Source organism: Sarcophilus harrisii, chromosome 3 (genome assembly GCF_902635505.1).
Source record: "Sarcophilus harrisii chromosome 3, mSarHar1.11, whole genome shotgun sequence".
NCBI lineage: Eukaryota > Metazoa > Chordata > Mammalia > Dasyuromorphia > Dasyuridae > Sarcophilus > Sarcophilus harrisii.
The window spans coordinates 599,684,913-599,711,247 of NC_045428.1; the positions used below are offsets into that span (position 1 = coordinate 599,684,913).

The following is a 26,335-nucleotide window of genomic DNA, read 5'->3' on the forward strand; positions in this document are numbered from 1 at the left end:
CCAGCTTCTTAAACTGTGGGTCATAAGCCCATATGGGATCATGTAACTGAATATTGGCGCATTTAATCTGGCACCTGATCCTTCAAATTATGAGTAGGATCTTATAAGTAAGGCCTTGGCGGGACTGACCCCTTCACTGGGAAGAAGGTATCCCTCAGGCATTCTTGGCGCCGACTTTGGGGTCTACCCAGCTGGGATGATGTGGAGACCAAACCGAGAAAAAGTCGCCAAGAAGGCTCCTGCCCTTAAGGAGATCGCATTCTGGGAGGCAGAGAATTGGAGAAGGGCCACATGGGAGCGTGGCAGGGTAACCAGGAAAGCCTTTTGCAAAAGGTGGAGCTTTAACTGAAGCCGCAAAGCTTCCATAGCGACTCCCCCTTAGCAGGAGTGGGAATTCAAGTCAAGACCCGGTCCCTGCTATTGATGGGAAAGACTCTCACAAAGAATGAATGGCCGGCACATCTGTCCCCAGCTAAGGCGCAGACCAGACCCAAACGGGAAAAGTTAAAATATGCTGGAAAGGACACATGGAGGCACGCTCTCATTCAGCCAGAAGAGGGCACCATCTCACCAAAGAGAAAAGTTCCTACATTTCCTGAAAAATTCCTTCTCTCCAGAAAAGGCAGCTGGAAATCCAGCGCCCTGATCCTCTGGCCCCCTGATCCTCTGGCCCCCCTGATCCTCTGGCCCCCTGATCCTCTGGCTCCCTGATCCTCTGGCTCCCTGATCCTCTGGCCCCCTGATCCTCTGGCTCCCTGATCCTCTGGTTCCCTGATCCTCTGGCTCCCTCTCTGTGTCTGCGCGTCAGACCCTCTCTGTACGCCCCTCTCTCTCCATGGGTCAGCCTGAAAAGGATCTGGAACCCAGAGGGAGTCACCCACCATCCCCTCTGCCCATTAGTCTTAGGCAGAAGCTGCGGACGAACCCCTTCCATCAGGAGCGAGCCTAGGAACAGCAGGGCTGGTTTGGGATTTAAAGAGTCACTGAATGCGGAGCAAAGGGGATTCCTGGGAGTCCTAGAGCCAGATTTTCAGGTTGCATTAGGAGGCAGCAGCTGCAAGGAAGTGCAAGGAAGGGGGCAAGACAGGCCCACCGAGGTATAACGTGGAACTATAATAAGCCAGAGAGACTCATCCAGTGGTGTGAAGGGCAGCTTACAACGGCTCTGACAGATTTTCTGTGGGAGTGTTTACACCTCAGGTGTAAGAAAGTAATGGATTAAAAGTTAATAACGCAGATCCAATGTAAAAGTATGTTTTGTATTCCTTGTTCTTCAGAGACCCAGCTGTTAGTCACTGCCTTTTTCTCTCTAGGTTTTTTTTCCTAGCTGATTTTTAAAATTCTTAAACCAGGGAAGAAGAGTAGGAGGAGGACAGGTGCTGGGTCCTGGCTTCAGCCTGACTGAAATTTCCCCTGGGTCAGGAAGGACTGGAGACCGAATGGCATCCCGGGCCTTTGAGTAGGTTTCTGTTGGAATTGTAAACTGTATTGTGTGTCTCGAGCCACCGACCACACCAGTGATCCCTGCCATTTAGTTAAGGTAGAGGTGCCTGGAAAGTCCAGGGTGAATTCAGGGTCTAGCCAAACTTGGAGGAGGATGGCTTAGGAAGAGACAAGCAGAGGACCAGGCAAGGACTGCCCGTAATGGTAACAAGGGAAGCAAGATCCATCGGTTTGTATTTCCTAAAACTGTCTCCAAGGTTGGGCCATTTCACAGGAGATTGGTTCATTTCAGTGTTCCATCCCCAGGGGCTCGGCATCCCGAAAACGACCTGGGGGTGCTCTGAAGACATCTGAATCCATCTGAGTGTCGAGAAGTACGGCTGCAAGGTGGAGGGCACGAGGAGGTCTCAGGATTGAAGTGACTTCAAGGACAGGTGGGTGTCCTGGCATCACTCTGGACAAAAGCCAGCCACGGGCTCCCCAAGCTGCAGCCTATGATGCTTCGACCTGGTGCTTCTTCTCTACACTCCATTTCTCTACCAGCTGCTGAGAGACAATGTCGCCTTTGCCCATCAAGGAACTAGGCATGATGATGACCTGTACCTTCCATGGGTGAGCGGCCAGGGTATGACTGCCGGGAAGTGGGCCTCCTCAGTTAAAGCCCCTGTTTGGGAGTCTCTAGTTACACCTTTATCTGAAGGCCTCATGCAAGGAACAAAGGCAAAATTCAAAAGACAAAACAGGAAACAAGTTTGCAACTAGAATAACACCTTTATTTTTCAGTTTAATTTTAACAAAGACTCATCACACAGAGTAGTCAAACTCGGGCTGAGAAAGGAGAGACACAATCAAAACAAGACAAGGTTCCATAACCAGACTGGTTGTCTGCTCCTGACCTAGGAAAGAATTAAATGGAGGAGTTTCCCAAAGTGGCCAAACTGAGAAGTGACAACTTGATCAAATCCATTTCAGGGAATATGGCAGATGAGTCAATGAACTGATTGCCCACCCCACCCCCCAAATAATAATAATAATAATGACAGAAGCAAGGATAGGTAGGTTACTTCATTAGGAAGCAATCCTAACAACAGATAAGACTGGCTAACTATGGAGAAGAGAAGGGGGAATACCCAGTGTAAGGGTAAAGGCCGACTTGATTTTGAAACCAGATAATGCTGACTAAAAACAAAAAAAGTTACTGATGTTGACAGAATGATATCTTACTGAATTAAAAAAAAAAAAGACTTTAAGCAACTAGCACAAAACAATGAAACAAGTGACTAGTTTTAATTCCCTTTCGGAGTCCTCTCTCCTCTGGGGTCACTTTCCTTCCCCAGATACCCCCATGAACCGACCCAATGTCCTTCACCGTCCTGGCTGCCCTCTCTGAATGCTCTCCAAGCTGACCAACATCCTCTCTTACGCAGTACCAACTAGAACTGGACACGTGCCTCAGAAGAGACCTGACAGGTCTCAAACTTCCCTGATCCAGGGAGTGAAGCCTTTCCTCCCAGCACTGACTCCCACTGAGTTCACAGACCACTGAGGACCAAACAACTTTACATTTATCCTGCTGAAATTCCCCTTGTTAAGCCCAGCCCGAGTCTCTAACCCATCAGAGTCTGCTTGCTATCTCCCAGATCATCTAGCTCATTGTCTCAGCTTCTTCCTGAGAAGAGTTAAAGATACTTTGCTAAAAACCTAGGTAAATTATGTCCTCAGTATTACCTCCACTTACTAACAACCTGCCAAAAAAAGGGAAATGAGATTAGCCTGGCCCCTCTGTTGCCTCTTTATAATCACTGCTTCTCTTCTTAGATCACCAAAGACCTTTCATTAATGATCTACCTAGGATTTTCCTAGGAGTCACAATCAAATTCACTGGCCTAAGGGTGCAGATTGATCTCTTCCCTTCTGAAAACCAGGGCATTTGCCCTTCCCTAATCTTGTGCTACTGTTTCTATCTTCCATGACTGTTCAATGTTAGGGAGTCAGCAATCTGACCTGCCAAGATGAGACCCACAGATATAGGTCATCTGGGCCAGGAGGCCTGAATTACTCAAAGGCAACTAGGTGCTCCCTACTATATCTTCTTACTCATCTCAGGTACCAATGGAGAAGTCATTTCTGTCATTTCCAAAGCAAAGTTCATTCTCTTTAGATGAGACAATATAAAATGAGAACAGAGCAGCCATGATGTCCGTTGTCATATCACAAACATATCCATGCTTTTATCCTCCTTTGACTCCTAATATAATTAAAAGAATCTTTTTTGGTTGTTCTTGATTTCTATGATCATCCACAGCTCATTCAGAATTTTTAGCATTCCTGCAAATATATTTTGCAGTAGACCTAGGTTTTTGTTAATTCTCATACTGGATAATGTTACAATATTCTTTACATCTGTCTTTAAAAAAAATAAATCAACAAGTCTTTCATTTTTTTCCTCATTGAAATGTTTTTCCTTTGTATCTTTAGAAATTTGTTCTTGAACATGTCCCATCCTTTTGAAGTTGACTGCTGCTACAATTTAGTTTCCAGGACCCTATTTTCCCTTTTCCAATCTCCAGTCAAAATCTAGGATACATGTCAGACTAGACTAAATTAAGATTTCCTACAGTCTACCACAAACTCTAGGAGTGTTCATTTCCTTCTAGAAGGAGATCATTTCTACTCCAGAAACCAGTTTTTCTCTTTTAGTGAGAATAAGACCCAACATACAATAATTTATAGAGAATAAATGAAGGAAACATTTATAAGCTTCGGAGGGATTAAATCACTTTCTAAAGACCACAAACCTAGTCAATGTTATAACCAATAATTCAGGCTCTGGTCTCTTATTCCAAACCCACAGTCCACTGTAAGATAGCATACTGCTTTGTTGTCATGATCATGTTGGACTTTGAAATATGGGACACCTGAATTGCCAGAGTGGGGGCAGAATCACTCACCCACTGTGTCTCAATATGACAAGGAGGAGAAATGTTATACCCACAGAGAACAAGGGCCTGGTCCTTCTGCCCAGCCCAACTGATCAGACTGGCCCAATGCTCCATACCATATTTCTGGACTAGGACCTGGAAGAGAATGGGAGAGCCATCAATAAGCAGTTATACATCTACCACCTACCAGGCGCTGTTCTAGGCAGGAATATAGATAAATACAAAGCATGAAACAAAACCCACTCTTAAAAGGTCACATTCGAATGAGACAAGTACACAAATATATACAGAACAAATATAAAGAGAATACATATAAATAAATACAAAATGGAATGTTATGTCACATGTGAAGTACAGAGAGGCTAATTTGTCTGGATTGCAGGTAATGGGAGGAAAAACAAGGCTGGATAGACAGGTTGGGGCCAGGTTGTAAAAAGTTTTTAAAATTAGATTTATTTTATACAAGGCAAAAGGAAATCACTGGAATTTGAGAAAAATAGATTGGCATTTAAAGAAAATAATTTTGTTGACTGTGTGGAGGATGGAGTACAGTGTGGAGAGACTTCAGGTAGCAAGACTGGTAAGGACATCACTGTAATAATCTAGACAAGAGGTGACAAGAGCTTGAGCTAAATTACTGGTAGCTGTGAGAGAAGGCATGATGTCAATGATTTGTAGCAGTTGGCCCAAATTCAACTCATCGGGACAAAGGGAAAGCTTGAAACTTTTAGTGAACCTCAGTTTCCCACAAACCGTCACCCAGACACCTGAGAACATACTCTAATTTCTTTGTCCATCGACTAGAATGATGCTAATAGCACTGCCTGGAGACAGGTCCTTGCTCCTTATATTCCCCCCCCATATCGTTTTTTGGTTAACAAATGTGATTTGGAGGAATAGAGGGAAGAGTTGGAGATACAGCTTCATTAGTAGTTAGATTGAAAGGAAGTAGATTAGCTAGATTAAATAGACTAGCTAGACTAGCTGATCCTTAACCCCTTCCCCCACATTGATGACCTCAATGGGCTGCCTGGGAGACAGCCAGGTATTTTCAGTAATGTTGAGTGAACACTTTTGGGGCCGAATTGGACACATGCTGACAAACTGGGTACAGACCACTGTCCACTGTGTGAAAGGGCCTTGGTTGCCTAATCCAATGATATTCACATCATTTGGGCATTTACTCCCAAGTGGAGCTTTCTACTCCAGCCCAGGATTTACCAGTGTCCACTGGTATATATTTATGATGGAACACATAATCCTGCTTCTATGGATTGTGATGTTGAAAGGTTACTTAAGTGACATATGTAGTTAGGGTTCCCACAGCGGGATTTTCTGAGAGGATCCAAGTTGATAACTGAGTATATCAGTGCTAACTCACAGAATCAGGGTAAAAAATCAGGGTAAACCCTGATCAAAACAAAGAAGATTCTGTTACTTTAACAATGGGACCATCCAGCAGGTCAAAGTACTGACCCAGGACTCTAGAAGAAATTATACCTGAAAGAAGGCATGTTTGTATAGCATTGATCCCTGTCCCACCCAGGGCTCACCCTGGGAATGTGATACTTCGGTTTCTCTGGGTCTCATGTAGGTGAATTCAGATCTCTTATCAGTCTCATGTGGCATGAAACACAAAAACAAATTTCTTACACAAAGAACACATGCAGGAACTGCACCTGAATCTTCTCTGTCAAGTCTCACCTTTCCCAGAAATTTGGAGATTGTTTCAAGCATATCAAAAGTGAGACTGAGATGTGCACATGCAGGAAAGGAACTTGGGGTTGCTGTAGAGTCAACTGACAGCCACTCATCACCAGCCAGTCTCACCTTTGCTTACTGGAAACCTCACTTTCCCTTGCAGCAGGAGGAAGAACCAAAATACCTCTTTTTATTCTCCAAGTCCCATCCATCTTTTAAGTATTAGAGGTCGTTAAATCACGCGATCTTCAAGTTATGTCGCAGCTTTAACTTTGTATGACTGTTTTAGGCTCCTAGCCAGGACAGCAAAGTACATGTAAAGTGGACCATCTGAGCCACAAAATAATTAATTGATACATAAGACAAACATGAAGACAGGTACCTTACCATTAGGCATCCTCCTGCTCTAGACAGGAAACTCATCTTATGTTATTTCTCTCTCATGTTTTATTTCTTTGTTCTAAGCTACCCAGGTTTCTCCTTTTTGCTAATATTTTCGTGGCTTTTCTAAAATTGTGGTCTGGAACTCTTGTGGTATATGTGCAATCTAGGTGTTAGGTAATGCCGATTTAAAATGAGTATTCCAGCAGAAAGGGACATGAAAGTTATTTTTTAAATATAGTCACTTTTCTGTCTCAAATCTCCAGATATTGTACTTTGGACAAAATAGAACATTCTAACTCTTGAGGTGATAAGATTACTTACTTAATCTTATTTAAAAGACATAGTTAATTGGCATTAATTACCTGACAAATAAAATTTGAGCTAATGAAAACCTAAAGTTTGGCCCATGTTCATTATGTTCATAGGGCTTTTCTTGAGTGTGCAGTTTCTGAATTATTAGCTTTCACTGTGTTTTATGATGATTATTTATCAAATTTATTGTATTTATGGGGATTCTCACTGGTTAAAAAACAAAACAAAAAAACCTGTGTCCCTCTACCATGGTCTGCCTAGTGGAAAACTTTCCCACATTAATTATATTTAAAAGGTTTCTCTTTAGTATGAATTTTTTTATGTGCATTGTAAGTCTGCTTCTGCCTGAAGGCCCTTCCACATTCATTACATTTGAAGGGTTTCTCTCCAGTGTGAATTCTCTCATGTTCAATGAGATAGTCCCTCTGAGTAAAAGCTTTTCCACATTCATTGCATTTATAGGGCTTCTCTCCTGTATGAGTTCTCAGATGTTTACTGTAGGACGTATTGTAACTGAAAGCCTTCCCACATATGTTACATTTATAGGGCTTCTCTCCAGTGTGGACTCTCTGATGAATAATAAAGGATCCTCTTAAATTGAAGTGTTTCCCACATTCATTACAATTATAGTGTCTCTCCTGAGTATGAGTTTTCTGATGTACACGAAAATAGCCCTTATTTCTGAAGGTTTTACCACAGTCAGTACACGTATACCGTTTTTCTCCATGTTTTTCCTGATGAGCACTAAGACCTCCACTATCTCTGAAAGCTTTTCCACATTCATTACATACAAAAGGTTTCTCTCCAGTATGAATTCTTTTATGTACACTCAGGTGACCCCCGTTTCTGAAAGTTTTCCCACATTCACGACACTCAAATGGTTTCTCTCCGGTATGAATCATCTTGTGCATTTTGAGACTTCCTTTTTGGCTAAAAGTTTTCCCACACTCAATACATTTATGGAGTTTCTCTCCCGTATGAATTCTCTGATGGTAAATAAAGGATGCTTTGTCAGTGAATTCTTTCCCACAGTCATTACATTTATAGGGTATTTCTCCGGTGTGAATTCTCTTATGTTTCATAAGGTATGTCCCACGACTGAAGGCCTTCCCACATTCGTTACATGAATATGGTTTCTCTCCCGTATGAATTCTTTCATGTTGAATGAGGACATAATTGTTGCTAAAGGCCTTCCCACATTCATTACATTTATACGGTTTCTCTCCAGTGTGAATTCGCTGATGTTCACTAAGGTTTCTCAGCTGTCTAAAGAGTTTTCCACATTCATTACATTCAAAGGGTTTCTCTTTACTGTGAGTTCGTTTATGTTCACTAAGATGTCTAGACTGACCAAAGGTTTTCCCACATTCATTGCATTCATAGGGTTTCTCTCCAGTATGAATCCTCTGATGTTGATTAAGGTGACCTTTCTGGCTAAAAACTTTCCCACACTGACTACATTTATAGGGCTTCTCTCCAGTATGGATTCTCTGGTGTTTAATGAGGTATGAATCAATGCTGAAAGCTTTCCCACAGTCGTTACACTTATAGGGTTTCTCTCCGGTATGGATTCTTTGGTGCTGAGTAAGATGTGCTTTACGCCTGTAGGCTTTTCCGCATTCGGGACATTCAAAGGGTTTTTCTCCAGTATGGATTCTCTGATGTGCAATGAGACATGATCTGCTCCCAAAGGCTTTCCCACAGTGACTACATTTAAGGTGTTTTTCTCCAGGATGCATTTTCCGAAACTGAAAGAGGTCTGAATGATAATTGAGAGGCTTCTTGGATTTAAACTTACAAAGTTTCTTTCCTAAGGCAATTTTATTATGCTTAATAACATCTGAGGACTGTATGAGGATCTTGCCAATGGTATCAGACTGACTCTGCTGTTCTCCTATAGTAACATTCTGTTTAGGAACAAGAATTGACCCTACCTTGAAGCTTCTGGCAGAATTATTATATTCAGTAACATTCAACTTATTAGAAATTATTCTGTGATTGAATGAAACTTGTGGGGACCATCTCTCCTGATTCTGTCTTTCCAAAGTGACCCCAGAATCCCAATTGTTTGGTAACCTGGAATCCCAGATGGCACTCTTTGAACATCTCTCCTTGGATGATCCTCCCATAGAAATGCCCTCCTTCGAAGCTGTCTCTTTTTTTTCAAATCTGGTTTTCCAAATAACAGAATCTGAAATAAACAAGTGAGAGTTAATATCTCTCTATTTTTTGGTGCGGGAAGAAGAAAGGAAATTGTTTCACAGTTAAGTTCTAGGCTATTGGCTTAATCAAGAACACCAGCTCTGGAATCAGATGACCTACATTCAAATCCCATTAGCTATGATGCTTCTTCCCTATGGAACCTTGAGCAAGCTTTCTCAGGCCTTCATTTTCTTTTAGCTATAAATGAGAAAGCTGGACTACATGGTTTCTGAGGCTTATTCTGATTCTGAGTCTATGATCAGCTGGTTAAAGGGTAAAATGGACACTGTCAAGAAGCCAGGTGGTGCAGTGCTAGAACACGGGGCTTGGAGTCAGGAAGATCCAAGTTCAAATTTGGCTTCGCACACTTACAAGATGGGTGACCTTGAACAAGTCACTAAACCTTAGTTTCCTTATCCATAAAATCGCAATAAATAACAGCACTTCCCTCCTAGGATCTAATGAGATACTGTAAAGTATTTTTAAGTATAGTGCATGTTTTGTACCTCCCTTCTTCATTCTTAACAAGAGTGAGCTTTCTTGCAAAGTACCTCGCTGCCTGAGATTAAATGTTTATTTTGCAGGTTAAAGGAAAAATTTAACTCATTTATTTTATCTCATCTATCTTAAGAGTGATATCATCTGGCAATGTCTAATTGCTAAAATAGGACCTGAAATCAGACACAAGCAAACCTTAAGAACACATTATTATTATTATTATTATTGCTGAGGCAATTGGCCAGAGTCACAAAGCTAGGAAGTGTTAAGTGTCTGAGATAAAATTTGAACTCAGGTCCTCCTGACTTCAGGGCTGGTACTCTATCCACTGTGCCACCTAGCTGCCCCAAGAACACATTATTATTGAATTGATGACCTGTGAACATTTAGAAAAGCTGCTGGTCCTTAAACCCTGCATAGAATTCACTAAGAGAATATCATGAAAGTAACTTCATTTCTTTCAGTAATGATATTTTTGGATTTCTGGATGAGGAGATATATAGATATCAGCAAACCATATGAAAAAGTCTCTGAATATATCTTTGTAGAATATAAATCTACTAGCAGGACTGTCGAGTGTGAATAACGCTGGGTATGAATAATCCTCTTTCTTATATAATTTCACATTTTCCAAAATAGTCCCACAAGCATGTTCCACCAACAGTGAATTTTTTCATCTTTGCCAACCTGACACACATAAAATGACACCTTCAGTCGTTAGTGTTTAGTTCTTCTCTTTATTTGCTATTCTAAAGTTCCGTCTTTGAAAATTTCTCTAGCATGTCCTTTGATCATTACATTACTAGAAAATGGCTCTTAATCTCAGATTTGACATTAGATCTGTTAGGCTTTTAATATGAAAATTTAATGCAAACATCTCGCCTTCATATTTATTTATCTTTTCTAATGTAGTTGAATTGCATTCATTTATGTAAAAGTTTACTTTTATATAAACTTAATCATCTACTCTGTCTTTGCAATTTACTCAGTATCATGTCTAGTTAAGGATTTAAGCCCTATCTGTAACGATGAAAGTGACAAACTTCCATTCTTCTGTGTTTTTTTTAAAGATAGGATTTTAGTGTTTATATTGTGTATGAAACCGAAAATTACTGTGGCATAAATCCATTTTAGTTTTCCAAATTTTCCTAGAAGAAATGTCTAATTGTTAAGGGGTTAATTGTGGAAGCTACAGCCAAATGACACACTGGTTTTATGCATGGCCCCTCTATCAAAAACATTTATCAATTTAAAAAAGCTTCCTCCATGACCAAGCTGAAGAAATATTATTTGGACAATAGGTGGGCAGCTAAGTATGTCTGTCCTGTTACAGACAGGCTGAATTGTATAATTCTCAAAGGCCAGCAAATAAGTCATTCATCCTGCTTGCCTCAGTTCCCTCATCTATAAATTGGGCAGGAGAAGGAAATGGCAGACCCTCCAGTATCTCTGCCAAGAAGACCCCAAATGAGGTCACACACAATTAGACCCAACTGAAAGAGTGAACAGCAAGCTGCAGTGTCTTACATGGTTCTCAGCACACAGCATTTCTTTAATACTTCCTGACTGAGCAGGAGAAAACAAAGCTGGAGGGGTAAGGAGGGGAGGAAGGCTGAGCCCCAGAGTCCAGAGGGGTGACTTGGAGCTGTGCTCTTTGGCTCTCTACTTTTGCCTTTAATCTTCAACATTTTGTATCGACAAATTAGCACCCGGGTCAATTTTGTATTCTAAAATTATTTTATTTTAAAAATTCTATTGCTAAATTTTATTTTGACATGTGGAAATTCCACTATTTACTGATCCTTAGAACTCATCATCCATACATCTGAATACTGTAATCAGAAGCCTTGTGCAGAAGGTAAGAAGGTAGATCTGGCCTATACCTTCCTCTGTAGCTCCAGGGCCCAGGAGGGCGAGAAGCAGGGAGGAGGGATCCAGGAAATGCTGATGCTCCATCTGGCCAGGAAAGCCAGGACATCAGCAAGGAAGGCCTGAGCCCCAGGTGACATGGAGGCTTTGGACCTCATGCTGAAGGAGAGAGGTGAGGAAGATGGAAAGTCGGGGCTGGGAGCTGCCCAGGGGAGCAGACCCCTGCAGGACTATGGCCTGGCAGGTCAGCAGTCCCTTTCAACTCTGACTTCCTCTGTGCCTTCCTTCCTTTCCCAGACCCCATCATGTACACGGTCTCTAGGGGTCATGGAGGGAAGCAAAGCCAGGGTGGCAGGCAGATGGGGAGCCCAGGAATGGGTCCACAGCTTCAAAGTCCAAATGAGGGCCCAGAGTGGGCTGAGGGTGTGTGCAGACATGTCTGTGGCTGGATTCTGGGGTGATGGTGAGGGAGGCTGAGAGAACGAGGGCACAGACTGCCGAGAAGGCATCTGCACAAGGACGGGAAGACCACAAGCCTGGCCCTGAGCCCTTGAGACAAGGATAGGAGTGGGGCCCACACCTGCAGGGCTGTGCCCCTGACGACCAGCAGAAGGGGCTGAGGGTGGTAGCGGAGAGCCAGTCTTGTGGGTCAGGTCAGGTCCAAGAGCTGCAGCCCCCCCATAGAGTGAATGTTGGGGCACCCTGTGGTCATGACAGGGCCTGTTTCCTTTAGGTAAGGAGGCATAAAATCTGAGCACGGCAAAAGTGAAGAGATGGCTGAGTTGGAGTGCACGGGGATGCTCCAAAGCACACAGGGGCAAGGAGTGAGAGTGGTGTGGAAACACTTCAATGGGTAAGTAGTGGGTAAATGGTACAAAAGTTCCAGAAAGGAAAATGCTGCTTTGTTCGTGTCGATGCCATTTGGAAAGGATATCGAGGGGCTGTCAAACATCCAGGGGAGGAACCAGAATGAAAAAGGGCCCGAAGATCACGCAGTGTAAAAGAGAGAGAAAGCTGAGTCGAGAAGATTCCAGGGGCCGTGACAACTGTTACCATGAGGAAGAGACTCATTTCATTTGGCCACAGAGAAAGCTGGCAAGGTTGCAAATAAGCTAATTCAGGTTCAGGGGAGGAGGGGGGTCCCCAACACATGGAGCTGCCTCAGAGATGAATGGGCAACCTTGGAATGCCAGGCCAACTCTCCCTGGGGCTTCTCCAACCAAATGCTGGTTAAGTAATGACCAAATATGTCACAGAGGGAAGCTTCCTTTCAATGGAAATCGCAGATCCTTGAGGTGCTGAGGGAAGTGGGAGCCTAAGAGTGAGTGTGAGTGTTGGGGGCAAAGGAGGCGAAAGGTAAACCTGGAACTGTAAAAAGGGCAAGAAAAACTTCTGTTTGTTCACAATACTGGCCAGCCCAGGCGGCAAATGAGGATGGAAGGAACGGACACATGACGGAGGAGGCCATGTTCGCTTCTTCTGGGTAGGAAAGCTTTCATTTAGGGTGCTGAGCTCTAGTGGGCATCTAGGTGGGACTTGTGTATGGATATGGTGCCAGACAAAGGAAGACTTGGATTATCCAGCCTCAGACACTCCTCACTTTTGTGATCTTGGACAAGTCATTCATCCTGCTTGCCTCAGTTCTCTCATCTGTAAATTGGGCAGGAGAAGGAAATGGCAGATCCTCCAGTATCTCTGCCAAGAAGACCCCAAATAAGATCACACAGAATTAGACCCGACTGAAAGAGTAAACAGCAAGCTCCAGTGTCAGCACACAGCATTTCTTTAATACTTCCTGAGTGAAGAGGAGGAAACAAAGCTGGAGGGATGAGAAAGGGAGGAAGGCTGAGCCCCAGAATCCAGAGGGGTGAGCCTCCGACAAAAGGAAGAGAAGGGCGACGGGGCTGTCCAAGCTCAGGAAGGCCTCGAGGAAGTCCCTCAGACAACGGACCTCAACAGACCAGCCTCCACCACCTCTCCAAGCCTGGGCCTCCGAGGAAGGTTCCCCACCCACCGTTCAGGGGAATCCCAATCTGACTGAGCCCCTCAGCTCTCGTTGGCCAGGACTTCCCTCACTCACCTTGACAAAGGCCTCGCAGGGCTTCTCTCTCGGCTATCCATGGCGCTTCTCCTCTCTCCAACTGGGAGATCACATGAGGCTTGGGGGCTGGCAGACCTCCTGGCAGGGAGAGCAAGGGTAAAGTGTTAAGACAGGAATCACCCACCCCAGATTCCTTACAGCCCCTTTCTCTCTGACACACAAAAAGGGCCAGAAGGACGCCCTATCCCAGCACTTAGATTTTTTTCCACGAGAAATTTTTATGTGACCCTGAGTAAAAAGGCACAGAAAATAGGCACACAGATCAAACATTTCCTGATAATCTATCATAATTTTGTGACCCCTCACATTCAGGTATGAGACCCTACATGGGGCTGTGAGCCACAGTTTTAAGAAGCTGGGCTCCATTGTGCTGCTCCCAGGAAATATGGAACTAAGATCACAGAGTCCATGAGACCAGAGATTCGGAGCTGGAAGGGCCTGCAGGGGCCAGCTGGTCTTACCCCTTTATTTCACAGATGAGGAAAATGAGCTGATGTGGAATCAAAGAAAATCAGTGGGTTTTGATTCTACCTAGAGGAAGTAAATCTCTGGTGCCTTCAGAGGTCTGCAATGGGATTTCAGGGGACTACCTGAAGTAGAAGGACTACCACAAAGCGGATTTCCAGTTACATAAATCAAAGACTTTTTCCTTGGGGCTAGGAAGGAGCCACACTGAGCTCCTCCCATCCAGAGGGACAGAGACAGGCAGCACACACCATGGCCATCATGCTGCTCCTGGAGTGTAAGCTCTTCAAAGGCAGGATATTGCTCCTCCCTGGGGCTGTCCCCCCAGCATCACATGTCAGAGGTGCTTAATCCATGCTGGGGAGTCACTGCTCAGATACTCCTAAAGCATGGGGCCAAAGGAAGGGCACCTAGTGTCTGCCTCTATTTCTAATGCTGGGCACATGGAAGCCCCTTTATAAAGGCTTGTTGATCTGCAGACTCTGGAACTGAGATTCCCTTCTCAGTAAAATGGGGATTATGGCAGTACTGACTTCACAAGTTTGGGATGGGATCAAATGAGGGAACACGTAGTTCAGCCATGGTTCCCATCCCCACCACCATTCAGGTCTGCCCCTACACACTAAGGCAAGACCCACAGCACTTCAGCCAGGTCACAGCCTTCACAAGTAAGAACCCCCGGCCGGCCCAACGGACAGACACACCAGCTCACGGGGCCAAGGTATCCTTACCAAGGGAGACAAAGTTCTGATAGTTCTCCAGCATCACGTCTCTGTACAGGTCCTTCTGGGCCGGCTCCAGGTGCCCCCACTCCTCCTGGGTGAAGTCCACGGCCACATCCTGGAACGTCATCAGTTCCTGAAAGAGCAAACGTTTGTGCTTCCTCAGGAACCATCCATCGTGTGACCCACAAGGGCGACAGGAAACCAGCTGGTTCTAGGAGCTGTCTGTGTCCCACCTCAAATGCTTCTAGGGGCCTCACCTGGTACAAAATTCGACTGTCACAGAGTCCGCACTAAGAGCAGCAACCACGGCATAAAAACTCCTTTGTAAACAGACGTACTGCCTTAAGCAAAGTCCAAACTCATATATTTTAGGCAGAATAAAGAGGATGGCCACAAAGACAGTTAATAAGATGATATATACTATAAGGTGCCACTGGCTCTAATTAACATCATCTTGTTCTCTGTTCCTAAAACTACTTCTGTTATTATAGGTATCCAGAAAACAAATTTATTGTGTTTGTTACAGATGGATGTAGGGGGCCCAGATGGGAGGGAACTCTGGGTGAGGTATAAGACCCTTCAGCCCAGAGAGAACGTGCTGACAGTGCCTGGTTCAGCTCCCCATCTTCCCTAAGGGCTCTCGGCCTTTCTGAGGAGTCAGGGGGCAGTGATAACCTGTGTTGTGATAGAGGCAGAGTGATAGCAGGTGGCAGAGTCATCTGCACACAATAGCAAGTTGTTTATGGGGCCCCACAAACGCAGTATATAATTTATGCAAATGCAGTGCATGTAAGGGTATTATATAAGGATATTAGGGTCTATAAGACTGAGAGAATTTGGAATAAACAGACTCCATGTCTGACCATCCACATGAGTCTCGCCTCATCACTCTTCCTCTAAGACCTAGGACTCGGGCTGGTACCAAGATCCTCCAGACACAACAGATGGAGGAGAAAAAAGTCCAGCCATGAAAAATGGGTGAATCAGGAGAGTGGTGAACGTGAATAAGTTTTCATGGGGACTACATGTTACCGGGCCTTAAGAACAGGGGAAATTTCAAGAGCCAAAAATGAGAGCAGGAAGGGTATTAGAGAACTGGAAAATAGGAAAGGTTAAGCCAGGTAGGAAGCAGGGGAATACTATGGGGAAATGGCACAGGGTCTAGTTTGCAAATGAGAAAAGTGATAAGGTTGGAAGATTAGAGAATACCAGCTTCTGGTCTGAATGATCAAGCAAAGGAAGAGTGGAGAGAAAGCTGAAGTAGGGTATGGAGCATGGGGTTGGGGTGGGGGCATGGGCAGCTCTGGCAGCGCCATGATGGATGGGCTGCCTGGGAAGAAAAGGAGACAGGCTGCCCCTCAATCTCCAGCCTCCACTGAGTCTTGACTCCTCTTCCATTTGATATTCCGACGAGAACCTGAAGATAAGCATCATATCTGCCCTTCGTCTTGTCTCCTGAGGGATACATGTCTCTCTAGTCACTTGAGCCAATCACAGGCTGATCTGAGGCAGGGCGCTGAGGTCTTTCCCTCTCCTGTGAAGATCCCCGTGGAATCCTCTCTGGGCTCCTTACACCCATCTGAGAGTAACGTCCTGGTGAGAGATGCCATTCTGCCATTTCTTGGGTCCCTTCTGTCCACTAGCCCTAGAAGGGTTCCTGCCCACAGTACAGACCGGGATGGCTTAAATCATGGTGTCATTGCCTTATTGTATTCTAGAGCATGCTTCTCATACTCCACTCTGGGTGAGCTCCCTGTTCCATCTTCAAGTGCCTGGGCCAGATCAGCATTTAATAAGCCACGATGAGGTGCCAGGCCATGAGCAAAAATGAGATCATATTTGCAGAGCACTCTGTTAAGCTTCCAGTGCTACTCAAATGTCAATGGTGGTCACCAGCAGGGTTTGTGCTCCGAGAAGAGCCCACGGCAGGGCCATGCTCCCTTCTGAGCACCCAGAAAGCTTCCCGAGGAGGCTCCTTTGGAGCATCTGAGATACAGCAGCCAGCCCACATCTGAGCAAGAGAGGTGAGATGGGGTCCCTCTGGCAGCAGAGGACGGGAGGAGAGAGGAGGAAAAACCTGACAAATGTATCTGTCCAAAAGCCTAAAGAGCTGCCTCAGAAAGTGAAGTTCTGAGGGGGAAGCAGGGGCCGGAAGGCTGCTTGTCAGGTCTGAAACAAGGGGATTCCTCTTGGAGTTGGGAAGGGTTAAATCGGCTCAAATGTCTCTTCCAAATGAAATCTCAACAACTAAGCTAATGTTTAAAGACCATAAATATGAGATTCTTAGCCTTGTGCCATAGGAAAAGTCTTAAGGGACATTAATTTCTGGGTGATTAATCCTTTTTATTGATTATGGCTTGCAGACAATTAATAAAATAATGGTCATTTGTCTCTCAACACTTATATACCCTTGGAAGGACGGATGTTCCTGACAGGTGGTAATCAACTCTGATGGGTTCACGATGAATGAGAAAATGAATATTATAATAAGAGATGAGCTTATTCAAATGAGGGGCTGGGGAAGCGATTGGTAATGTCACTCACGAAGAGAGACTCACATCAATGAACCCAGTCAATGAACAAGGAACAATGGTGAGGTAAGAACTCCACCTAGGTAAGATGGTCCAGGTGGGGCAGGGTGAAAAATGGCCCTGAGAGGCTGGACACTGAGGAAATAGGAAGGGAAAAACCTGGATCTCCACCCCTCAAATAGTTATCAATATGAGAGAGAAACAGTCATTTCTCTCAGCCCATTCTCTGGCCATCTGCCATCACAGGTAGGCTAAGAACCAGTTTATTTTCGTCTTGTTACATCGGTGGCAGCTAAAGCCTGTACGTCCAGGAGGCCAGCCCCTTCTCCGTGCTGAGCCAGGCTGGGCCTGGGAAAGTAGCCCCCATCTGTTGCAGGGCCTAACCCCAAAGAGCCTAGACTGATTGGAGAATTTAAAAATCCACTCCATGCTATAAACAGGTCTCAGAGAAGGACTGGGCACTGTTCTAGGTGCCAGGGATACAAATGCCAGGAGACAATCCTTGTAAGAAGCTTATGGTCAAGTGGGGGAGACAATGAGTAAATAGAGAGACAACAGCCTCTGTCCTCAAGGAGCCTGCTGGGCTAATGGGGAGACAAGAGGCAAACGATCACTGAAGAGCCAAGGACACAGATTGGGGACGTCCTCATGGGCAGGAGGAGGACCAATGGGGACCTGTGGTCAGAAGTGGGCTGTCCCTGAGGCTGGGAGGAAGCCAGGAGGCGGAGAGGAGCACGGACATGCCTGGAGGTCTGGTGTGGGGAGCAGCAGGAGGCCACCATCGCTGGATCAGATATTGGAGGAGAGGGGCAGGCATAGGAAGAGGGAAAGGTTAATGAGCCGGCCAGAGAATCTCTTATCCGATCCTGGGGACTAACCCATAGGCAGGGAAGGGTCAAGCCCTAGTTTTAGGACAGCTAAGTGGAGGACGGATGGAGTGAGGAGCGACCTGGAGCAAGATGACCCTGCCATGGTCCGGCAGGGAGGTGACGAGGGGTCAGGAAGTGTCAGAGGGAAGAAGAGGTTGCGTCTCAGAGATAGTACAAAGGAGGACTTAGGAGGACTCGATGGGAGGCGAGGGAGGATCCCGGAATGACGCTGAGGAGTTGAGCCCGGGGCCCGGCCTGTAACAGGGAAGCCTGGAGTGGTTTTGGGAGAAAAACACCATGAGCTGGTTTTGGCCACGCCAAGTTTAAGAGGCCTCTGGGACATACAGACAAGGTATAAGCTTTGTCTGAGCCTGGAGGCCAGAGATATTCTGGCTGATCCAGGAGGAAAACTCCCAGTGAAGGAGAACGGAAGAAGAGGGCCCCCCACTGTGTGACTGAGAGCCAGCAAGGGAGATGGGGGAGTGGAGCAGCAGGAAGGACTCGGGGAGAAGGGGGATCACCAGCAAGGAAGAGACCCCTGGGAGCTCTGCAGGGAGAAGGCGGAGGCTCTTAGCCAACCTGCGGAGAGACAGGAACCGAGGAAGAGGGAAGGCAGGGGAGGCCCCTGCTGTCGGCGGCCACCTCCTGTTGCTGAGCCACAAACGTGGGGGGGTGTCAGCTAGCAGGGCGACAGAGGAACCAAGACGGGGACTCCTAGGGAGAAGGCGAGGGCCAATAGAGAGAGAGGGCTGACGGAGATCTGGTGGCGATGATGGGATGGGAGGGGATCTTGTCCTGTGGAGGGGCTGTCTTGACAAATACAAGGACGTCTGGGAGGGAGGGCACTAGAGGCACAGGGGGAATCACATAGAAGATGGTGCCTCTCAGAGGAAGAGGACTCTGATCTCTTCAGTAGAGTCTGGGGAAGGAGGAAAGAATAGCAGATTATGCTGAGGGATTCTGAGACAAAGAATACAAAGGGGGTGAGGGAGGGGAGTGTGTGTGGGGGGAATGAAAGCTTCCCTCCTCCATCATCAAAGGGTCTCAGAGATAAGATAACAGATAGTCATCAACTAAAGGAAGGGCAGGAGTAAGGCAGGGATTCACTTCTTCCCAGGTGCAGCGTTGGCCAGGTTGAGGAACATAAACATGTCATGTTCCCCATCAGAACAGCAGGGGGCAAATTCCTTCCATTGAGTCCAATGGCTCCTGATTAGGAATAGAGGAAGTGGTGCTGGAAGAGGACGGGGAGAAGGAGGAGAAAGAGGAGGGTAATCCAGGGCTGAGGTTTGGTAGGAGAAGAAAGATGAGAGGGTAAGAGATTGCCGAGGAGAGAAGAGTGTGGAGGCGAGAGGCTTAGCTATGGGCTGGGGCTACTATTAAATAGGCTAGAACAGCCATGCAGAGAATTAAATGGGGGAATCAAGGCTCACATCACTTTAAAGTGCACAAAATCCTCTCTCAAAAAACAGATCACAAGAGTGGTCAGAGAGATGCTGCTGGTAAATGGAAAATGGCAGAAAATATGGAGGTTGTTTTATCAGCTCCAAGGCAAGAATCTAGAGATAAACAATCTGCCCAGCAAACAGCCTGATTCTTCCCCTCCCTGAACCCGTCATGATGTCTACTGTCTATACCCCAGAGACAGGCAATGGGACACTTGGACCCTGTTGGGTTTGGGGACACAGGGGACCTCTGGCACATCCCAGCAATGAGACCACTCTCGGTATAAATGGGGCTCTACACAGACAGAAAATCCTCATTGGCACCCAGGTCACACATCCTTGACATACTGTCCCTTCCATGGGGACATTTAATCATTTCTAGTCTTGGGGAATCTGACTTTCCATTTGGAATAAGTATCTAACAATTACTTTTTTCTGGTATGTGTCTTTCTTTCCTAACAAGATAAAGGAGGTGGTTTGTTTCACAGCATTTGGCTCCTGCAGCACACAGTTGGTTCAAAGAAAAAATGAACATTTCCCAGGAGAGAGAAGGGCACTAAGTAAAGGGGAACATTTCTGACACACTGAAGCCTAATGGAAAAAATCCAGGGCAAAGAATACAATGCCCTCAGTTCTTAATACAGTCTCTAAAATAGGTGATTCTGAATGAAACACCTACCTTCCCTGGACCTTACCGTTACACTGAATAAGAGAATTGGGCTCTATGACCCCTTCTGGCCCTAATATCCACAAACTCTAGGAAGTCCATGTTGCCAGAGTCCTTAAAGGGAGACTGTTCCAGGGTTTGGTTGGTCATCCGTGGACGAGACTTGACAAGGAAAGGAGAAACAAGTAGCATGTCAGGAGAGAGAAGAAACTGTAACTCACCAGGGACCTGGCCGTCAGGAGCCCAGAAGTCATTCCCTCCTCCTCCACTTTCCTTTCTTGGGAGAAGGCAAAATGTGGAGAAACCAGCACTGAAGGAAAAGAAAGAATTCATGAAGGAGGCCAATCCTCACCTGGTAGAGTCAAAGTCGTCAGGGTGAACCTTCTAACACTCTGGCCAAGATGGGAGACATCCAGCATCCCTAGAGAGTAAGAGACCAAAAGGCAGCCTAGGATCAGGGACCATGTTCTCAGGGCTCCGAACCTGCCCCTTTGATCATGTAATAGGATCATGTAAATGGTAATAGGGATCATGAGACAGAACTATGAAAGCAGAACTGGAACATGTCGGTGCAACGAAAGTGCTTCACCCTAAATTCTGTGTGATGCTGAGTGTACAAATCAATCTCTTTGTGTCTCAACTGCCTACTGATGGAACAAAATTTTTGGTGCCTTCATCAGCTACCATGATGTGTGAAAAAATGAGTCTGCTGAATTCTTTGCAAAAAAACTGTTTTGTGTGGACCCCAGAATAGGAAGGTCAGCTGAGGGAAAAGAGCCTGCTGAGGCCACTGCTGGTCAGACAGGACATAAGGAAAGCTCCAGCCAATGTGGGCAGGAGACTGGACTAGGTCACAACTAGATCAAATGATAATGGTCTCAGCTCTGAGGTATTCCCGCACAGGCTGAAAATAAACAAAAATGACAAAAGTTGGAAAGGATCCATGTAGAAAGCTCAGAAAGACAGACAAACTAATACATTGCAGAGGTGAGGGGCAATCATGAATCACTCCAACATTTCTGGAAAGCAATAGTCCATAAATTTCATCCAGAAATCCTATTGTTGAGCACATGCCCCAAGGAGGTCAGAGACAGAGGCAGTTTCATGTACATTAGAATACTCGTAGCAGCATCTTCTGAGGTAGCAAAGAACTGGAAACAAAGTAGATGTTCATTGCCTGGAGAATGGCTGAACAAATTATACTACAAAAATGTGATGGAATATTAGTGTTGTAAGAAAAAAATGAACATGAAAAATCTGAAGAAACATGAAGAGACTTTATGATGGAAGTCAAGAAAGAATCGAGAAAACAAAATACACAATGACTACATAAAGGACAGGAGTTTTGACCTTAGAACATTTGACAAACAACAGCATGTAAGTCTGGTCTTGGCTTGGCTACCTGGGAGAGGGAAAAGGTAATGTTACATGAAAAACATGAAGTAGGAAGAAAATGGGAATAAGATAACTGAGGTGAAAGGCACAGTTAATAATGGAGGTTTGGGAACAGAGAAACACAGAAATGTAATGTTGGGGTAGTTGTAAATTGTTACAACCATTAGCAGAGCAATTTGGAGTTATGCAAATAAAGTGATAAAAAGGTCCATATCACAGAGATTCCACTGCTGGGTATATAGCCCAAGGAAGCCTTGTATACACTGAAATATTCCTCACAGCACTTTTTATGGTAATCAAGAATCGAAAAACAAAGCAGAAAACCCACGGACTGGGCAAAATTCAACCAACGGCAGGACATGAAAGTAACTGAACATGTCTAGGTTGTCAGAAATGATGACTTCAATGAATTCAGATAAAGCTGGACAGATGTACATGGAGATACAGACACAATGAGATAGAGACATAAGAACCTCCACAATGGAAATGTAATGTTGACATAAAATGTTCAATTTTGGGCCCAAAGCAGAGTTGGGAGGGATACCTCCCCTGCAGCTCTACAGAAGCTGGAGACTTTTGAGTGTAGAATGTTGCATCCATTGGCAGAGTGGTTTTGACATGTTGGCTAATATTGCCAAATTATTTTTTCTCTTTTTTTCTTAAAAAACAAAACAAAACAAAAAAAACTCATCATGGATGGCTTTCTGGGAGAAGAAAGAAAAATGAACAAAGAGATAAATCTTGGCAATTTGAAAACAAAGAAAATTCATAAAAAAAATCTAATGCAAGAAATCTCCTTATGTGGTTAATAGAATGTGGAAACATCTGGTTTTAAATAAAAAAAAAAAGCCTTATTAACAGAGCTGCAGTGAAACATTACAGAAAAAAAGGCAAAAATCTGGGAGGAAGGAAAGCCAGGAAGACCTGTACTCACACTGCATCTCTTACTAGCTGAATGAAACTGGGAATGCCACAAACTGTCAGCCTCCATTTCCTCATCTGATAAATAGGGATATATTTGCTTCATTATATGAAATATGCTTCATTACACTGTTGTGAGGATTAAGTGAGATAAATATTTGTAAAATGCTTTTCAATCTTGAAGTGTAGACCAATGCTGGCCTGGATTCTAGTCCTAGCTTTGGCCACAGGTGCTACACAGATCACTGGGATTCTTTTTGCAAAGAGAAAATGATGAGGATACAACCATGGCCGTCCTTGTATAATGGTTCTCATAAGGACAAAATGAGATAAATGACATGAATGTATTTTGATAGGAGAAAATTAGCTGCAAAGTTCAGGAGGGCAGAAATGAGGCAGGGTAGAGCTTATGGGAGAGGCTAAATGTGGGCTTCTCCACTTCTCAAAGCAGAAACAGCAAATCAGACTCATCTTCTGCTCAAACCAGCTTAGAAAGTAGATTCTGCACACAGTAGATTAGGAGGCAAAAGAGGAAAGAAGGAGAAAGGAGAGAGAGAGAGAGAGAGAGAGAGAGAGAGAGAGAGAGAGAGATGGGGGAAAGATCAAAGGGAAGAAGAGACAGACAGACGACTACTCCTTATTTCACTTGTTTATTGGAGCAGAGTGGGCCCACTCTGAGCCCATGACTTGGTCCTTCTTGTAGAGTGTAGAAGATTTTTTGGGAGTATAGCTTTCTATGCCTGAGAGCTATGAGAAACAAACTTGAGGAGGCCAAATACACTTGAACTTTCCCACAGAGAATAAATCCAAGCACAGAGGAGAAAACGTGGGGGTAAGTCACAGATCAGATCAGCCAGAAGATCTAAGAGCAGAGCTGGTGGAAGAGAGCCTAAGGGAAAATCCGATTACATTGTATATGGAAAGGGCTAAGACTAGAAAAAGAAAAAGAATAACCCAGATAAGAAGAAATCGTATACCAATCTGAAACTAATCAATGTGGAGAGGCACATGAACTCACAGACCTGGCAAAAAGGCTTGAGAGATAATAATGATGGGAGATTTCAATTATCTAGATACCTGTTGAGGATCTCTGCTAAAAGCAGAATGGTTAATAATTTGGTAACTGATGATTTTATCCTTTGAAAGGTGAAAAAATAAGTAAGATTCATTTCTGGTCATGACTTTCACAAATGTAAAGAAATGTGTTGCTTAAGTGGAAATGATGGAAATCTTGGAGGAAAATTACCAGTTAATCTTAGAATTTGTGAAACAGGAAAGGCAGGATTTCACAGACTAAAATTCTGCAGAGGAAGTCAAGCTAGGAAGAATGAGGGATAGGAAAGAATAAAGTCCTGAAAATACAAAGGGAGAAAATTCTGATGGAGAAGAAAAGGGGAAGTTGGCTAAAAAGGCCAATGTGGATGTAGGAGACAGAAGAACAATAAGAACTAACAAATGATAGTTACATAAATGAATAATATTTGAAGTACAAAAATTCAGGGCAAAGTGAAGTTATTGAGGTTCACAAAGGATTTTGCCAAGGAGCGTTTTAGATGTAGTGGGGGTAAAAGGCACATCATAGCAGTCTGATGTCACTTTGGAAGGTTTCCAGTGGAGTAGCTCAGACTTCTGTACTTAACATTGATAATGTCAAATGTTGGAGTATGAAATTTAATAGGAATAAAGTCTTACTCGGGTTCAAAGAAATCAACTTCTAAAAAAATGGCAAGGCATGGTGAGACAGAAAGCGATTTGTCTCAAATTTAACAGGGGACCTTGTGCCCTATAAAGCCACCACTGAAATATGGCCACATCACTATCAAGGCGGGATGAGATCTCATACTTCACTGGGAGAGACGGGACTTCCCGAGAAAGGAGGGGAGAGCCAGCCCTGCTGTCCTCGGATTCTATCGGAAGAGAACCACAAGGATGAGCATCAGGGGACAGACTTGGGGATGCTAAGCTTGCACAAAAAAGAGGCAGGATTCCTGCCTGGCCAAAGAAAGGAGAAGGAGGCCGCCTTCCCCTGTAAGGGACATTTTCAGGTGGAGGATGATGTCAATCACTAGTCAGAGGCGTATGGAAGGGCTGCACTGGGAACTAGAGGTGGTCTCAGAGCTCTCTTCCATCTTGGAGAGTCTGTGATGTCAGAATATTTCTATTCGGACAAGGTCACTCATTTGATAGCTAGAGGCAGCAAGGCATGAAGTAGCTCGGAGGCCACAAAGCGAAGAGGACGCTGGTCTTGGGAGCCTGGAAGCCCTGAGTTTGAATCCTGCGGGGGGTCACTTACTAGCTGTGGGATCCGGGCAAGTTCCTCCAACTTGCCTCTCTCGGAGAATTGTTGTGACTCAGTGACTCAGCACTTTACAAAGCTTCAAGCACTCTATAAACACTTGCTAATGGCATTTTAAAAGCTTCTCCTGACAGAGCCAGATGCATCATGGGCTATTTGGAGGCATGCCGGGAGAAGAACCTAATTACGGAAATGGTCAGGACAGTTGTGTGAAGTAGCCGCCGAGCTTCCTCAAGCGTGGCTTACAGCCCACGCCACCACTGCGAGGGCAGTTTTAAACCCTCGGGCTCCGGGGTAGCCACCCTCGCGGGGTGGGGGGGTGGGGGGTGGGGGGGGGCTGTGGGGACGGACTTCCGGGAGGTTTAACCAGAGGCTGGGGGATGGGGAGAGGGGGGATGGCCGCAGGGACGGACTGACCCAGGAGGTCCCGTGGTAACCAGAGGCTGGGGCCTCCGCCTGCTCATTCACTCAGTGCCCTCAGAGAAGGGTCCCAAAGCCCGCGCTTCCCAGGGAGCCTGGGGCGGCACCACACTTGAAATCCGCCGGGTTGGCAAGGCGGCTGTCCCGGGGGGGGGGGGGGGGGGGGCTCCAATCGGACCCACGCGGGAGGCGGCCTCGCTTGCCACACCGTCCAGCCGTTGGCACGCGCAGTCCGCTAAACCTCCTTGTGAGTCACACGCGTGGCAGCTCACGCGGCCACGGCCGGACTCGCATCCCTCCCGGGAGGTGCTGCCCACACTATCATAAGCATCGCTTGTGTTTTGTTTTTGCGACCACAGGAAAGGGCCCCCCACACTGGCCAGCTCGAGCTTCCGCCTCCTACAGTCACGTGCAATCTCCGCACGGTCACGTGCAGCTTCCCTCAGGGTCACGTGACCCCTTCCCCCGCCCCGCCCCCGTCTCTTGGGGCTCACCGCTCTCCTCGTGCCTCAGGCTCGGCTTCTTTGCAATCCCGGGCCACGCCCGCTCCTCCGCACCTGCCCCAACCCCCACGAAACCTGAGCTGTCTCCGGACACGCCCGACTTCAAAGAGTCCGACGCCGGCCGCCAGGGCCGCGCACGCACGCGGGCACGCACTCACGCAGTGGCAAGCGGGCACGCGCACACAGCTGGAGCGGAGGAGCGGGAGTCGCGTCCCTGCCTTCCGGTCTCCTCCCCTTTTCTTACTCGCATTCACTTTCGCCACAAGCTCGGCCTCACTTCCGGGATCACGAGCTCCAGCCCCCCCCCCCCCCCCCCCCCCGGCCCTTTGCTGTGGGAAGATCAGCCACAAACGGCTTCGCTCGACGCGGGGTCGTAAACCCGGCGTGTCCTCCCAAATGCATCCTGGGAAACGTAGTCTGAATTCCCCAATGTTAATTTTCTCCGTCAGTTTCTTAAATCTAGAAATCACTAAAACAAGCTCTGATTTGTAGGGTGGGCCCATTTGCAAGGTGTTAATGCTTACGCTGGACATTTAACAATCAGCCTAGCAGGAGCCTGGGTCCCCTCCCAGCGCGGCCTGTCGGCCAAACTGCAGTCCTAGACGGCCCCTCCTCCCTTCCCAGGAGCCTCCTGCGGAGAGGAGCT

The 26,335-nt window shown here is 45.8% G+C and overlaps 1 protein-coding gene across 4 annotated transcripts; it reads right to left on the reverse strand.

Moving 5' to 3' along the window:
* Positions 1-746: 746 nt before the first annotated feature.
* On the reverse strand, positions 747-25,986 carry LOC105749964 (zinc finger protein 883). Of its 4 annotated transcripts, XM_031963930.1 has the most exons (6): positions 25,681-25,973; positions 20,376-20,464; positions 14,649-14,775; positions 13,432-13,530; positions 8,859-8,973; positions 747-4,520 (listed from the first exon to the last, which is right to left on the reverse strand). In XM_031963930.1, exons 2-6 carry the CDS (start codon positions 20,406-20,408, stop codon positions 4,514-4,516), a joined length of 381 nt encoding a protein of 126 aa, XP_031819790.1. In that variant the 5' UTR covers positions 20,409-20,464; positions 25,681-25,973; the 3' UTR covers positions 747-4,513. The 4 variants fall into 4 exon arrangements, with proteins under 4 accessions (XP_031819790.1, XP_031819788.1, XP_031819787.1 ...); XM_031963928.1 differs by lacking the exon at positions 20,376-20,464 and adding an exon at positions 20,507-20,575 and having other exon boundaries at positions 747-8,973; positions 25,681-25,986; XM_031963927.1 differs by having other exon boundaries at positions 747-8,973; positions 25,681-25,985.
* Positions 25,987-26,335: the final 349 nt, after the last annotated feature.

Bases quoted from the DNA above. Each gene is read 5' to 3' on its own strand.
- LOC105749964 (XM_031963927.1), bottom strand. From the start codon at position 20,408: ATGACTTCTGGGCTCCTGACGGCCAGGTCCCTG. The intron at 14,776-20,375 runs GTGAGTTACAGT...TTGCTCTTTCAG, and splicing joins TCCTGACGGCCAGGTCCCTG to GAACTGATGACGTTCCAGGA. The intron at 8,974-13,431 runs GTGAGTGAGGGA...TGTTTATTTCAG, and splicing joins CCTGCGAGGCCTTTGTCAAG to ATTCTGTTATTTGGAAAACC.